General features: G+C 47.0%; 1 protein-coding gene across 4 annotated transcripts in view; it reads left to right on the top strand.

Moving 5' to 3' along the window:
* Ddi2 (DNA damage inducible 1 homolog 2) overlaps nt 1-12,532 on the top strand; it is a 45,741-nt gene extending 33,209 nt beyond the window's left edge. For 2 of the 4 annotated variants that reach the window (XM_006239305.5, XM_006239306.5), the window contains exon 9: nt 4,430-12,527. In XM_006239305.5, the coding sequence (XP_006239367.1) occupies nt 4,430-6,207 (1,778 nt within the window). In that variant the 3' untranslated portion in view covers nt 6,208-12,527. Of the gene's footprint in view, nt 1-1,571; nt 3,509-4,429 lie in introns of those variants that run through there. The other 2 variants (NM_001395586.1, XM_006239308.5) reach the window with 2 other exon arrangements.
* Nucleotides 12,533-13,700: the final 1,168 nt, after the last annotated feature.

The following is a 13,700-nucleotide window of genomic DNA, read 5'->3' as shown; positions in this document are numbered from 1 at the left end:
GCAGAACAGTGACTCCGGGGTGTATTTTCTACCGTTTGAAAAAACTTCTTAACTCTTAGGTGAGGTCTCGGGAAGCCTTGGGCTGGGGTTGTTCATCAATGGGACAGCCTCACGCTTCGCTTTCTGGTAAAGTGGCTTAGAGTACAAACTCTTGGAATAACTTTCTCCTCAAGACAAAGATAATATATTTGAATAACAAACTACAAGGTTTTGTCCCATTTCCTGGAGAACCCACAGTGTGTCACCCTGACCCTCTGGAGTGGGAGCGAGTGGCTGGTGGAGCCTTGCACCAGCTGGTCATGGTGCACTTTGTGTAATCTGGAGTTTTGGTTGCAACTGAGGTGTATTTTAAAAAGGAGAGTTTGAATTAGCAGCAATCATTTTAATCTTCTCGAAAGGGCAGCTCAAGTGAGCACATTCACCTCCTTAACCTGTGCGCGGTAATTTGGCAATTCAGCAGGAACGCTGAGATTATTTCCCCCACCCCCAGGCTGCCGTGACGGCAGCAGTGTTACTAACCCAGTAACGGCTTCCCTCCCGTCGCACACGGCGTGGATGAGGTGCGGGGTCAGCGAAGCCGAGTGAGCAAATGGAGCGGCCAGGTTGCCCATGCAGCCTTTGCTCTTGCTATGTGGGAGTGCGCTGACCCTGCAGGGTTTTAACAGTCTAGTGGTTCTGCACTGGTGGTAGTTATTGAGAACTGACTGCTTGGGATCATGAAAATTATATAATTCTGGACATAATATGCAAGTATTTTCAAAAAAATTATTTCTTTGGCTAGTCAGGGTGTCTTCACCCTTGTCTAAATCAGTAGTAATGCTGTCAGACGTTTCTGCTGCTGGCCAGCCGTGAAGAAGGCAGCGTGTGGAGCCTAAACTTGGTTTCCTCTTCAGAAAAATGAATCTTTAGCTGGGCGGTGGTGACCAACACCTTAAATCCCAGCACTCGACAGACAGAGGCAGCCGGATCTCTCAGTTCAAGGACAGTCAGGGCTGCACAGAGAAACCCTGTCTTGAAAAGCAAAACAAAGAAAGAAAGAAAGAAAGAAAGAAAGAAAGAAAGAAAGAAAGAAAGAAAGAAAGGAAGGAAGGAAGGAAGGAAGGAAGAGAGAAAGAGAGAGAAAAGAAAGAAAGGAGAGAAAGGAAGAAAAGAAAGGAGAGAAATAGAGAGAGTCTTGAGCTTGGAATGGTGACACCTGCCCATATGCCACATCCTCAGAATGTCTAGGCCTTGTCTCAAAAAAAAATATGTATATATATTTTGAGGAATTTGGAAAGCTACTATACTGGTTCACTAACCTGTGTAAAACGGGCTTTGAGCAGCTCTTGATGGATTGACTTTGCCTGGGGCACATTTGCCTCCAGTGTGCAGAGCTGTGGAGTAATCCTTTCAGAGTACAGACACCGCGCTGGTTATGTTCGGAGAGAGTTGAAGCTCCACAGTCTTTGGGATGCCACGCTGTGGAGACTCCTGCTTTCACAGATGGGAAGGAGTGAGGACTGCAGCCCTGCATGCTGTGTGGTTTTGCATTGTTAACCCACGTTTGCTTGTCTGTTTCCTAATCCAAACAGAGCGTCAGAAGCCATGATGCATGTAGTGTGTGTGTGCTGCAGCTGGAGTGGGCCCAGACCAGGTATTTATAGACGCCACATTAACCTTCCGTCCAGTTGTCACCTGTGCTCTGAAAAACTGTCTGCGATCATTCTGGAAACTCAAGACTTTGTCCTGTTCAATCTGGTTACAACTAGCCTGTATGTACATGTATACGTATGTTGCTGTATGCACACATGGCATAAATTCTGTTAAAATGTGACTGGTTGTTGGAACAGTCCAGGGGGAAATCTTAGTGAAAAGTATTCAGTGCCTACTACCTCTGAGAGCCGAAAACACTGAAGAAGAAAAGAAGTGAATGCAGCACTGTCCCAGCAATTTGTTGTAGATATATGATTCTTTTTAAACCTTTGGGGTTTGTTTTGTTTTGTTTTGTTTTGTTTTTCAAAAAAGCTGGAAGTCCTCAAATGTTTGAAGTTCATAAAAAGGTTATGTTTTCATTTTATTGAGCAGAAATGGGAAGTTGAACCAAATGGCTTCTCCAGAATCATAGGTGGTAATAGGTGGCCTGGGCATTGCTCGTGCTTTCTTGCCATCCCATTCTTTGGACGATGACACAAGAGGATCCAAGGTTTGAGCCCAAGCTGAACTGTATAGTGAAAGCATCTTTAAAATAAATGTTGACATAATACACTTGCTAATTTTATCTGACAATCTGACACAGGGCTTTTTAAATAAGGGTTTGGAGGCTGGTTGTAATTAGATTTATAGCATAATATTCATTCTGTCTGTCTGTCTCTGTCTCTCTCTCTCTCTCTCTGTCTCTCTCTCTCTCTCATTTTAAGGACATTGGGCATAGTTGCTGTCCCTTAGCATTTTTTCCTAACCCCTCTGGTACTAGTGTTTCAGTGCCAGAGGATGGCACACATGCTGCTCTGACAGTAAGTACAGTCTGCCTGGGCACCTTCACCGCTCCTGCTTTTTTGGGGCGCACAGGTCCTTGACACTGAACCCAGATGGTACGTGATGCTGTGGTGCTGACCTGGACATTCTTTTGCAGTGTGCTCTTTTATGATAGCGTTAGTCCAGAATTGAGTGTATTTCACAGTCGGCTGTATTGATTATTGGATAAAAACCTAAAGACTTGCTGTATTTACAGGACGTAGTTTAAACAGAGACAAAACAATCCTATTTTTAGCCAATGTAAGGTAGTTCCTTAAGAAGTCAGTCAGTGCCTTGAGGTGGTGCCACTGGGCTTTGATGCCAGCATTTGGGAGTCAGGCAGGTAGATCCCTGAGTTCAAGGCCAGCCTGGTCTACAGAGTGAGTTCCAGTACAGCCAAAGAAACTCTCGAAAAACAAACAGAAAGGACAGCATAGCTGCATGAGATCTGTCTCAACCCAAAAAGAGAAGCCAACTTCGAGCATGGCCCAGCCTCTGACACAGCTCTGCAGGGATTAGTTGATTAGAGTGACTTTTACATCGTAACTGCGCTCTCTGTGCCTTCGAGAGTGGAAATCCAGCTGATGTTAGTGTTCAGCACAAAGCATCTGCAGTGAATTTAACAATCCAGGAGCCAATGTTTCCAGCTTGATAGCAGTCTATGATTTTTAATGAAAGACACCATGGGTGGTTAGAGGCTAGTTTTTAATAGCACCAGAGGAGTTGGACCACTGTGGTGTCCACACTGATGTCCCCATCATGTTTGAAGGGCAATCAAATTAGGGTGAGTCTAAGTTATTGTTGCCTATCAGGAAACTATCACACTGTTCCATAAAGTCCTTGTTAATTCTGTTGTGCTGTATCAGAGTCACAGCCTTTGGAAGCTGGGTATGATTCTGCATGTTGTAATCCCATCACTCAGACTAAAGCAGGAAACGCCACAAGTCTCAGGCTCAGCAGACTGCATTACAGAGCTGGAGGTGTGGTTGGACTAGCAGAGAACCTCCTGGCATGGGTAAGCCGAGGTCTGCTTGGTCTGAAGCACTACAGAGACGAGAATGTTGTAGCTCTGACATTGGCAGGGGTCGTCCTTATACATCAAGTCAGAGGCCACCCTGAGGTCCAGGAGTGTCGCCTCAAATACAAGTCCATAGTTACAGTGAAAGCTTGGTTAGAAATGAAATCCACTGTTTATGTGCTTGTCTTCTAGAGATCCCCAGGCATGTAAACCCCACTTCTCTGGGTTGTGCCGCTCTGTCCCCAGCATGCTTGCTTTTGGACTTCTGTGCTCACACTTGAAACATGGAAAGTGTACTGAAGCCAGCATTGGTGGCCCATGCTGTAACCCAGGGCTCAGGAGGCTGACATATAAGGATTGCAGATGATTGAAAGCTTGTCTGGGCTCACTATAGTGAGATAGCCAGCTTAAGCTTCAGAGTGAGACCTGGTTTGTTGTTTCTTTGTTTTTGTTTTTTTTTTTAAAGGGGGTGTTGTCATGAGAATCATCCAGAATTACTTCTGGTGAATGAAGTAGCTGCGTGGTGTGGTGATGCACTCCCACAGTCCAGCATCCCAGAAGCTGGGCAGGAGACTCAACTTTAAGGCCAGCTCTGGCTGTGTAGTGAGAGCCTTTCTGGAATAAGTAATTATATCAATAAGTACCTTTTAAATGTGAGCACTGACCCAACTGTTGTGAAGTAGACATTAATAGTTCTTTCTTTACATGCGGAATTGTAATAATGTTTATTACGGACACACCCGTTTGAGCTTTGGTGACAGATGAATCTACCACGATGAGAAAGATTCGTGTATTTTTTTAGCATCATGTTTGCAAGAGAGACCCTAAATTAAAAGGCCTGGTTTTATTCTATAGAGAATTCAACTCTCTGATAAGTTAGTGGTCTGCTAACGAATCTTTTTCTTTTCCTTTTAATAGAGAAAAGCAGTAAAGAATCTACCTCACTGGGAACGCCATCATTGCTGACTTCAGAAGGACTCAACCATCCAGCTCCTTCAGGGCACAGTCCTGAGGTTGGTAGCCCTACGAGTCTCGCTCGCTCTGTCTCTGCTTCCGTCTGCGCCATCAAGCCCAGTGACCCCAATAGCATTGGATCTCCAGCTGTGGAGGCGACAAAGGCTTCAGCTGAATTCCAGACAAACTCTAAGAAAACAGACCCTCCTCTGCAGGTCCTCCCTGATCTCGCTTCCTCGGCAGAACGGAGTCTGGCTATGCCTTTGCATAATTCATCAGACGAAGCATTTGTTACAGGTAATTTGGAGAAATCTGCTGAAAAAAGAACCCAGGGCCTCAGAGTTTATCTCCACACAAGACAGGACGCTAGTTTATCTCTCACAACTACTGGGACGCATGAGCCACAGATATTTGTGGAGGAAAAGAGTTGGCATCCAGAAAATCAGAACTCAAGTCAAGTGAACGGCCTTCAGCAGCACAGAGAAACAGAGCGTGTGCAGCGTGAGCCTGGAGCGCAGAGCGTTCCAGGTGACCGGGAGTGTCTCTGTCACACAGAAGACCTTGAGCTTCAGGAAGAAGCTGTCGGTTGGGAAGCTGTGATGAAAGGCAGTGGGGCACTACTGAGCACCGCTCATCTTCTCAGTGCAGAGGAAGGTCTTCCAGCTCCAGGGCGCTGTAGCTGCTCCTGCTCAGAAGCCCTGATGGAGGTGGATACAGCTGAACAGTCTCCAGTCGCTAGCTGCAACTCCACAGGCAGGCCCGTCATCACGAGCCCAGGTGTGTCACATGTCACTTCAGAGCATCCCTCTATGGAAGTAGAAACGTCACAGTGTAACCTCTCCTGTGACCGCGTGGAACATTCCATCTTGACTCGGGATTTGCAGCTCCCAGATAATGTTGAAATGTCTACAATGGATAACAAAGATGACCGCTCCTCTTCCCCTCTCAGTGGCCATGGTCAGCCCTCTCTGGAGTCAGCAGAAGAATTTTGTTCATCTGTCACAGTGGCCTTGAAAGAACTACATGAGCTTTTGGTCATTAGCTGTAAGCCAGCTTCAGAAGATTCACCTGAGGACATCACCTGTCAGTCAGAAATAGCAGCTGAGAGCCAAGCAAGCATTTCAGACCTTACAGGCAGGAGTACCCAAAGCGAGCATCTGACCCCTAGTGACCAGCACCCACAAGTCTCCTGTCCCCAGGCCACCTCTGAGTCAGAAAAGACAGAAATCTTAGGAGCTGCACCCCATGCTGCGGGAGAAGATGATACATCCACTGGCTTTGGAGGTCTAGGTGATGGCTTGTCACCTGGCCAAGAAGGCCTCCCCAGATCAACAGAGTCAGTCAGGAAGAGCTGTTCTGTTGCCATAACCTCGGCTAAACTGTCTGAGCAGTTGCCCTGCACCTCAGGTGTGGAGAGCTCACTGGAGCTTGCAGCAGGTGAGGAGGGGGCCCACAGTCAGCCTTCTGAGCATGTGCAGAATCCAGGCCCAGACAGGCCCGAGACCAGCACTGTCTGCCCCGGAGCTGTGTTGCCCTTCGGTGGATTGGACCAACCTACCACACAGTCCTTGTCCACTCCCTCTACTCTTCCACCCTTTGTCTTTCCTGCTGCAGATGTGGACAGGATTCTTGGTGCCGGCTTCACTCTGCAGGAAGCTCTCGGGGCTTTGCATCGAGTTGGTGGGAACGCAGACCTTGCACTTCTTGTTTTGTTAGCAAAGAACATTGTAGTCCCTACATAATTGTGGGAAAGTGGGCTAGGCCACGTCTCATTCCTTTTGAAAAAGCCCTTTTCACACAAATATGCTCAATACACATTCTCTCTCTCTCTCTCTCTCTCTCTCTCTCTCATACACACACAATATGTGTAGAAAATCTGCAAGCAAAATGTTGAGCCAGATTTTTTTTCCGGCCAAAGTAATTTATGATCTTTTGTCTGATGAATTTGTCTATCCTACTTGTTAAATTTTGGGCCTTTTAATTGTATTGGCAGTGTGTGCATACAAAAGCTTTTTATTCTCATTAAGATGATGTATTCTGGAATAAAGCGGATGGTTTTGTGTATAGCACACCATTTTAGAATGAGTGAATGCTTTGAAAGCAGGAGTCATGAGGAGCCTGCCTGCCACCTATGGAGCTAGGACAGATGAGCTGCCGTGTGGCTCTGGCTGTGCTGCGTGCAGGTATGGGCTGTTAACAGGAAGCTGGAGAAGAGAACTTTAGAGTTGGATGTTTTAAGGAGAAGGTAATAACTTCCAGAGTTGTATGTTTTGATTTGTGTGCTCAGGGTTGACATTTAAATAGGGTGAGTGGGAGGGCTTAAACCTTGGGCTGTCTTGTGCATCATAGGCTGCTGCATGGACTGATTGCCAAATACTTTCATGACCATGGGTAGTGTGTGGGGAAATTCACATGAGAGTGAAACATGGTGCTACTTGTATTTAAAAAGGGAAGGGGAAACCGTGGTCGTAATTCCATTTGTAAGTGTCAAGGACTGTGAGTTAAAGATAATGGCTTAGACAAACATGGGCGTGTACTAGAGACAGGGTTGAGGTATCTCACACCCTCGTTCGCTGGTAGTGATCGGGGTTTGACCACCAGGAACCTGCTGGCTGTGTAAACTCATCTGCTAAGACGTTGTTCCCGTGTTCAGTCGAGCCATGTGAGACAGCACTGGAGAACCTTTGTCCCTGTCCTCTCAGTGCATGGACCGAGAGTCCGTGAGTGTCCCTCGTGGCAGTGGAAAAACAATGGAAGTTCTGACAACAGTGGCCTTGGTACAGTCTTCATCCCTTTCTTTCCTCAGGAGTTTCTTTTCTCAGCAGGATCCATGTTTGTGTTCATCGAGCTGAGCTGGAGTGGGGCAGAATGTGTAGCTGTGTATTGTGGCCTTTTTAGTGTCAGCTCTCGCCTTGCAAGTCGCTGTCCCATGGGCCCCACTGTGCAATAATCACTCCAGATAGGTTTTCGAGCATCCTCTCCTGGAACAGTAACTGTTGTCTGAGGTGTCTGACAGGAATCCGGAATCTTGCTCTTCTTGAAAAGGATTTTGAGGATAATTCCTGGTTCTGGAATGAGAGTTTGCAGTCATTAAAATGAAAGTGTTGAAATTGAATTCTGAACTGATTCTGTCTAAAAGTCACTATCCCACCACCACCACCCTCTCTCAAAGCTTTTTTTTTTTTTTTTAAATCCATCAAAATTGAAGTCCTCGAGCACAGACGGGTTCATGTCTCAGGAGTTTTGGAGCATTGGGGGCACTGACAGGGGTCTCTGTTCTTTGGTCTGTTCTTTTTGCTGCATTGTTTGTGTGCCGAGGCACTTCAGTGACATGGTGGCAAGTCACACCAAGCATCATGATCCTTTCTGGAATTAGGACATGGTTGCCGGATGGCCTTGTGGCTTCCTGCTCTCTCCATCGGGCCCTCAGAACATCAGGCTAGCCGAGCTATCTTTGAGAAAAGCTTTGTCAGATGAGCACGGCATGTCCGCCTTTTGCCTGTTCTACACCAAAGATGTATGTGTGATTCACTAGGAAAGTGCTCCCAGGATTCTGTCACCTGACTCAGAGCAGAGCCTGAGGCAGAGGCAGAAGCAGGCAGTGCGTTGACGCCTGGCATTGGCTTGAGGTGGGGAGGGGGTGAATTTTAGAGTCAAAAATCTTTGGGGTTACAGGGTGGGGTGGACAGAAGGAAGTACTGATGACAGACTCCTCCCAGAAGGCAGAAGAGATCGGCATGCAAAGTCGGTGTGGCCACTGACTCCGCCACGGACGCTTGCTGGGGAGCAGCCCTAGCTGGATTATAGAATCCAGTCTGGAAAAGTTTTCTTTACAATAGCCTTTACATATGTACTTGTCTAAAAATAACCATTTTAGAAGCAGTTTGATGGGCCAATGATTGTACAGGCGTTCCTAGGAATCCTTTGAATGAGCTTGATGCACTTGCCAAATCCTTTGTTCCTTTGGTGGTTTTCTTTGCAACAGATAGTTGCTTTTGATTCTTAAGATCTGTCAAATGTAAGCAAAATCGAAGGCCAGGCACGCTGACACACCTTTCACTCTAGGAGTGTTCACTAATGAACTCTGAGTTCATTAGTGAGACCCTGTCTTTTCAAAAGGAGATTTAAAAAAAAAAATCTTTCGTCTGAAGTTTGTATAAAGTTAGGAATTTGTTATTAATTGATTGGCTTAAACTGAGCGAGAGGACAGAGGACATTGTGGACAACATCACATTAGTGGCACTTCAGAGTCAGCTTTCACTTAGTCACTCTACCAAGAGTACAATGACATCATTGTGAAACCTAGTGCTGAGCCAGCCAGATGACACCTGTAACTAACGGCAAGGGCAGCTCCTGGTCCAGACCCTTGTCAGGTGTTCCGTGGTGGCTGCTTACCTCCTGCAGCGGTCTCCATTCACGCACCGAAGGGCTTTCTTGTAAAACTGAAGACACAAGCTGAAGGGCGGGAGAGAGGGCCCTTTGATTCTGGGAAGGGCCATTTCAGGACGTGCTGGCCGCCCTCTGCAGCGGCCGAAGCCTTCCTCTGGCGGGCTGAGCTCCAGATGCTGACGGGTGAAGGCAGGAGTAGGTGCCTGGCAAAGGAAGCTTTAGTGGATGGTTAGTGGTGTGTGAGAACCTCTGCCTCTGGTCATCTCTAGACGCAGGAAAGGGGAGAGACAGCCCTGGGTGTCTACCCAAAACATCCTGGCAAGATGATGCCTAGGAATAGGTAGGGGACCTGGTGTCGTGGATTTTGACTGGCTTGCATAGCATCTGCCTGTTAGTCCCTCTCTACAGCTTTCTATCTCTAGCGGAAGCCATAAGAATTTGTTTCAACTTTTCAGCTCATGTCTATAAATAAATACTAAGCTATCTCAAATCTAAGGTGATTGATAAATACTTTACATAGGTTGAAAAGCAGCTCTTGTGTCTACAGATACCTGCACGCCTGGTGGCTTTTCTTCCTACTCTGTACATAGTAAACTGCCTTGGACAGGGCAGTACACGAGCGTCTAGGCAAGTTTCCTTTTCTGTCTTGTGTTTTCTTTGAGACAGGATCTCGCCATAACCCAGGATGGCCTCAAGCTCATGGCGGTTTCTCTGCCTCGGCCTTTAGGATGCTAGGATCGCAGGTGCACATAGCAATGCCCAGTTCACTCAGCGCATTCCAGTGGCTACCTGTGGTGGGCATAAACAATGTGGCCGACTGGCTGGTGTATCACTAGCAGCCCATAGGGCCGAGGGGTGCGGCTTGGTGGAACTCCTGGGGAGCATGTGAGGTCCTAGGTTTGATCCTTACCACCGGAAAAAGTAAAAGTCAGTCTTGGGATTTAATAAAGTCCGAGGCTGACTAGAACCCTGTAATTTCCCTCTCTCAGTAGTTAACATAACAGCATTTGGTGTTTCCTACATCCCCTCTGAATTACCTGACTCCCAGAGTGTCTGTAGAGCCGCAGTAAGGACTTTGGGGTGAGCCTTTGATGTACTTGCTTTTCTTTCGTGCCTTAATTTTTTTGAATAGCAGAAGCATCACATCTTGGGAGTATCGGGGAAAGGTTAGAGGGCAGCCCTCCTGGAGAGGACTGACTGCCACTAGATGTGGTCCTTGGCTCCTTACCACTTTGATTCACCCTTGCCTGCTTCAAACATTAGGTTTTCCCGGGTAGGAGTTTCTGCATCCTGTATACCAAAAAATGGTTTCTAGTGTTTCTTGTTTTCTGTTGCACCTTTTGTGCTGTGATAGGGAGAGACCAAATCTTACTCCTCCCATCAAAGCTATGCAGCATGAGCAAGGGTTCATCAGTGTTCATCAAGCATGGACTGTAGCTCAGCAGCAGCCAAACCAGACAGGAGCCTGGGCTTCGAAGCCTTCGGGGAGATACGGGGCAGTTTTGAACTAAGATCTGTTTTTCCTATTAGCATGCTATTCCACCCCCGCCCCGGCATGCTTTTGTTTTTGAGGAGACTTCTTACAGCCCAAACTGGCCTTGAACTAGCAATCCTAAAGTAGCTGGGTTCACGAAGTCGTAGGCACACTCTGTAATATCCAGGTAGCATGCTTTCATTTTTAAACTTTGTTATATGGTTGCAGGTTAGAGCCCACTGGGAGGGGGAGAAAACAAGCCCATGATGGAATTCAACGCTGTAAACCTAGAGTTGTACTCTAAAGTGCTTAGTTTTAGTGTTGTTTTAAACAATTGGGGGCTGGTGTGGTGCCACACACCTTTAAGCTGTAAGTGCAAGGCCAGTCAGGGCTACAGAGAGGAACCGTCTTAAATCAAAAAAATGAATAAAAACAGTTGAGGGTGTAGGGCAATAGCACGGTGGTAGGCAGAATGCTTGCCTAGCTGCAGGAAGTCCTCAGCCCAGCCCCCAGCACTGCATAAGCCACGTGCGGGGTGCCGGTAATTCCCAGCACTGGAGACAGGAGAGAGAAGCAGAAGTTCAAGGTCATTCTTGACTGCGTGGGTTACATGAAACCCTGTCACTTAAGAGTGGGTAAAGGGTCAACTGTAGCTCAGTGGTAGAGCACTTGCCTGACATGTACAAGGCCCTGGGTTTGACTCCCAACACTGCACAGAAAGGATTTTTTTTTAAAAGATTAGTAGAAATAACTGAAGATGCTGAGGAGTTGGTGTATAAAGCTGTGGACAGGAAGGCACAGGCAGGAGAGGTGTCCCGTGAAGGAACTGGGGGGATAGCTGTTTCCCTTCAGGACGCAGGGTCCCATGCAGCACTTAAGATAGGCGAGTGTAACCCCGCCAACCCCCAGGGAGCAGAACTCAGCCGAGGCCTCTGCAGGATGTGCAGTGTGGACAAGAGAATCCGGAGCAGAAGTGACCGGGTGTTGGGATGGGCAGACAGGATTGCTCTGCCAGCTCCACAAGACTTCAACCCTCCATTTAGGATAGCGGGTGTGTGCACCCCTGAAGCATAGCTTTCCGGTTAGGAAATATGCTTAAAAGTTGTTCAGTAATTAAACGTGAGGGTTGGGGGTTTGTGAAATGGGGGAGGGAGGCTGGGTGAGTTTTAGGACACCATCTGGGTCAAACTTACCAAGAAAACGATGGATCAGCATAGGAGTTTCTTTACCTGCAAAGTGTGGACCACAGACCGGAAGGCATCGAGCATGAGATCAGACGGCTTCTTACTGTGATTAAGCAGCCGAAGGAGGTTTTGATTGGGTGACTTGGGTGAGGGGCGTGTCCCCTTTGCCCTGTCAGGTGATGGGCAGGGTTTGGTTGCCTGAAACCTGCAAACTTGAATGAGTGTGTCTGTGACCTGCAGAACAGACCTGTGTCCCTACAGGAGCCAGCCAGATGTGTGTTCACGGGCTCCCTGAGCAGTCCTTATAACCCGGAAGACATGTGGCCTCACACTCTTCCACCCGACTAGCGAGGCTTGTGCTCTCTCCCTGTATCCCCCGGGCGTGCGTTCACTCTGGTGAGACATCAGAGGGAATCTGTTGCGTTGGGTGAATCTCCTCTACATGTACTTTCCTTGGGAAACTATTAGTGCATTTGTATCCAGATCTCTCCATGGCAACCTGGACCCGATGGCTTCAACCCCCAGCAAAGGTTCCCTGGTTTTCTAGCCACAGTTGACAGATTGTAACTAGGAAGCCCTCTTTGGCTTCCTGCAGTTGCCTGAGTGTCATGAGGTTTTCTGGCTTCTCCTTAAGCTTTGACACTACGTCTTTTGAGATCTAGTCTGGTTAGCAAAATCTGCATGCGAGTGGCCCACCCAGCCATGCCCAGATGCTTTGAGAGTTGGGAAAACTGAGAACTGATAAGCTGCACTCAGGAATCCCAAGGTCAGTCGCTGTGTGTGCTAACTGGTTAGGACTGTCTGCAGCTGAACGCACTAGATGCCTTTGAGTTTGATTTTTTTGTTTTTTGTTTTTTTGTTTTTGTTTTTTTTTTTTGTCATATTTTGAAATGTAAGTCAGCCCTGAATAATCCAAACACTTTATTTTATTTTTCTTCTTTAATAGGAACTTTCTGAAGAAAACGTGATGTGTAAAACCTTTGATATTTAAGACAATAAAGTTTTTATCATAAGACTTTCCATTTGGTCTGCTTCTAATTTAAGATGATTACTTCCCTCAGTTCTTGTTTCCGACTTCCTGGCCCTTTAAATTACTTCTGCCCCAGGTATTGGGGCAGCATCACCTGTGTACCTGAACCTGGGAAACATGAGTACAGCCATAAAACCTGACTTCCAGGTTTCTGGAGATCTCCCTGCAGATGTAAGGTGAACATTCTCTATGCACTTGGTTCAAACTAACAGAAACAACACTGCCAGTGGCATAGAGTGGATAAAACTGGTCTCTAGAGCCAAGCAGATCTGAGTCCAAGGCCGGCCTTGTCAACAAAGTGACTTCCAGAACAGAGCAGCAGTTCTCAACTTGTGGGTCTCAACCCCTTTGGGCCAGATGACCTTTCACAGGGGTTGCCTAAAATCACCAGAAAACAGAGATACTTACATTATGATTCGTAACAGTAGCAGAATAACCATCATGAAGTAACATAATTCCGTGGTTGGGCTCACCACAACATGAACTGTATTAAAAAGTCACAGCATTAGGGAGGTTGAGAACCACTGCTCTAGGGACGGGCTGCTTGCTATAGTCCAGCCTCGAAACCAGAACAGAGAGATCCCCAGGACCCATAGTGATAAAAGCTGGGTGTCATGGCTTTCAGCAGGATGGAGACAGGCCAGTCCCCAGAGCTCACTGACTAACCAGTTGACTAACCTGTCTAACCTAACTAACTAACCTGTCTCGTTGTGAAAGATGTGGTGGAGATCAATGGAGGAAGTGTGAATCTCTGTTCTATGCACACATACATACATATATACATACACACACACACACACACACACACACACACACACACACACACACACACACACACCCCGTACAGAAAATGAGGCATAGTGACTAGCCAGGTCAATGCATGTGGCTGTTCCAGAAGATGGTGACTTCTTTCAGACTGATAAAGTCATTTCAAGCCAGGCTAGAAGCTTCTAAACTCACTGGAGTCACATGACCGTGCCAGACTAAGACAGGCTGTGAAGAATAATCTACCTGTTTGCTTGGTGGGTGTGTGTGTGTGTGTGTGTGTGTGTGTGTGTGTGTGTGTGTGTGTGTGTGATGTGGGTAGGGTCTCTTTAGTTCAATTCTTTCATTGCATTTATTCTGTGGTGTGTGTATGTGTGCACACATGTGTGCACA

The sequence above is a fragment of the Rattus norvegicus genome, chromosome 5 (assembly GCF_036323735.1).
Source record: "Rattus norvegicus strain BN/NHsdMcwi chromosome 5, GRCr8, whole genome shotgun sequence".
Lineage (NCBI taxonomy): Eukaryota > Metazoa > Chordata > Mammalia > Rodentia > Muridae > Rattus > Rattus norvegicus.
This window is presented reverse-complemented; position numbering and strand designations above follow the sequence as displayed.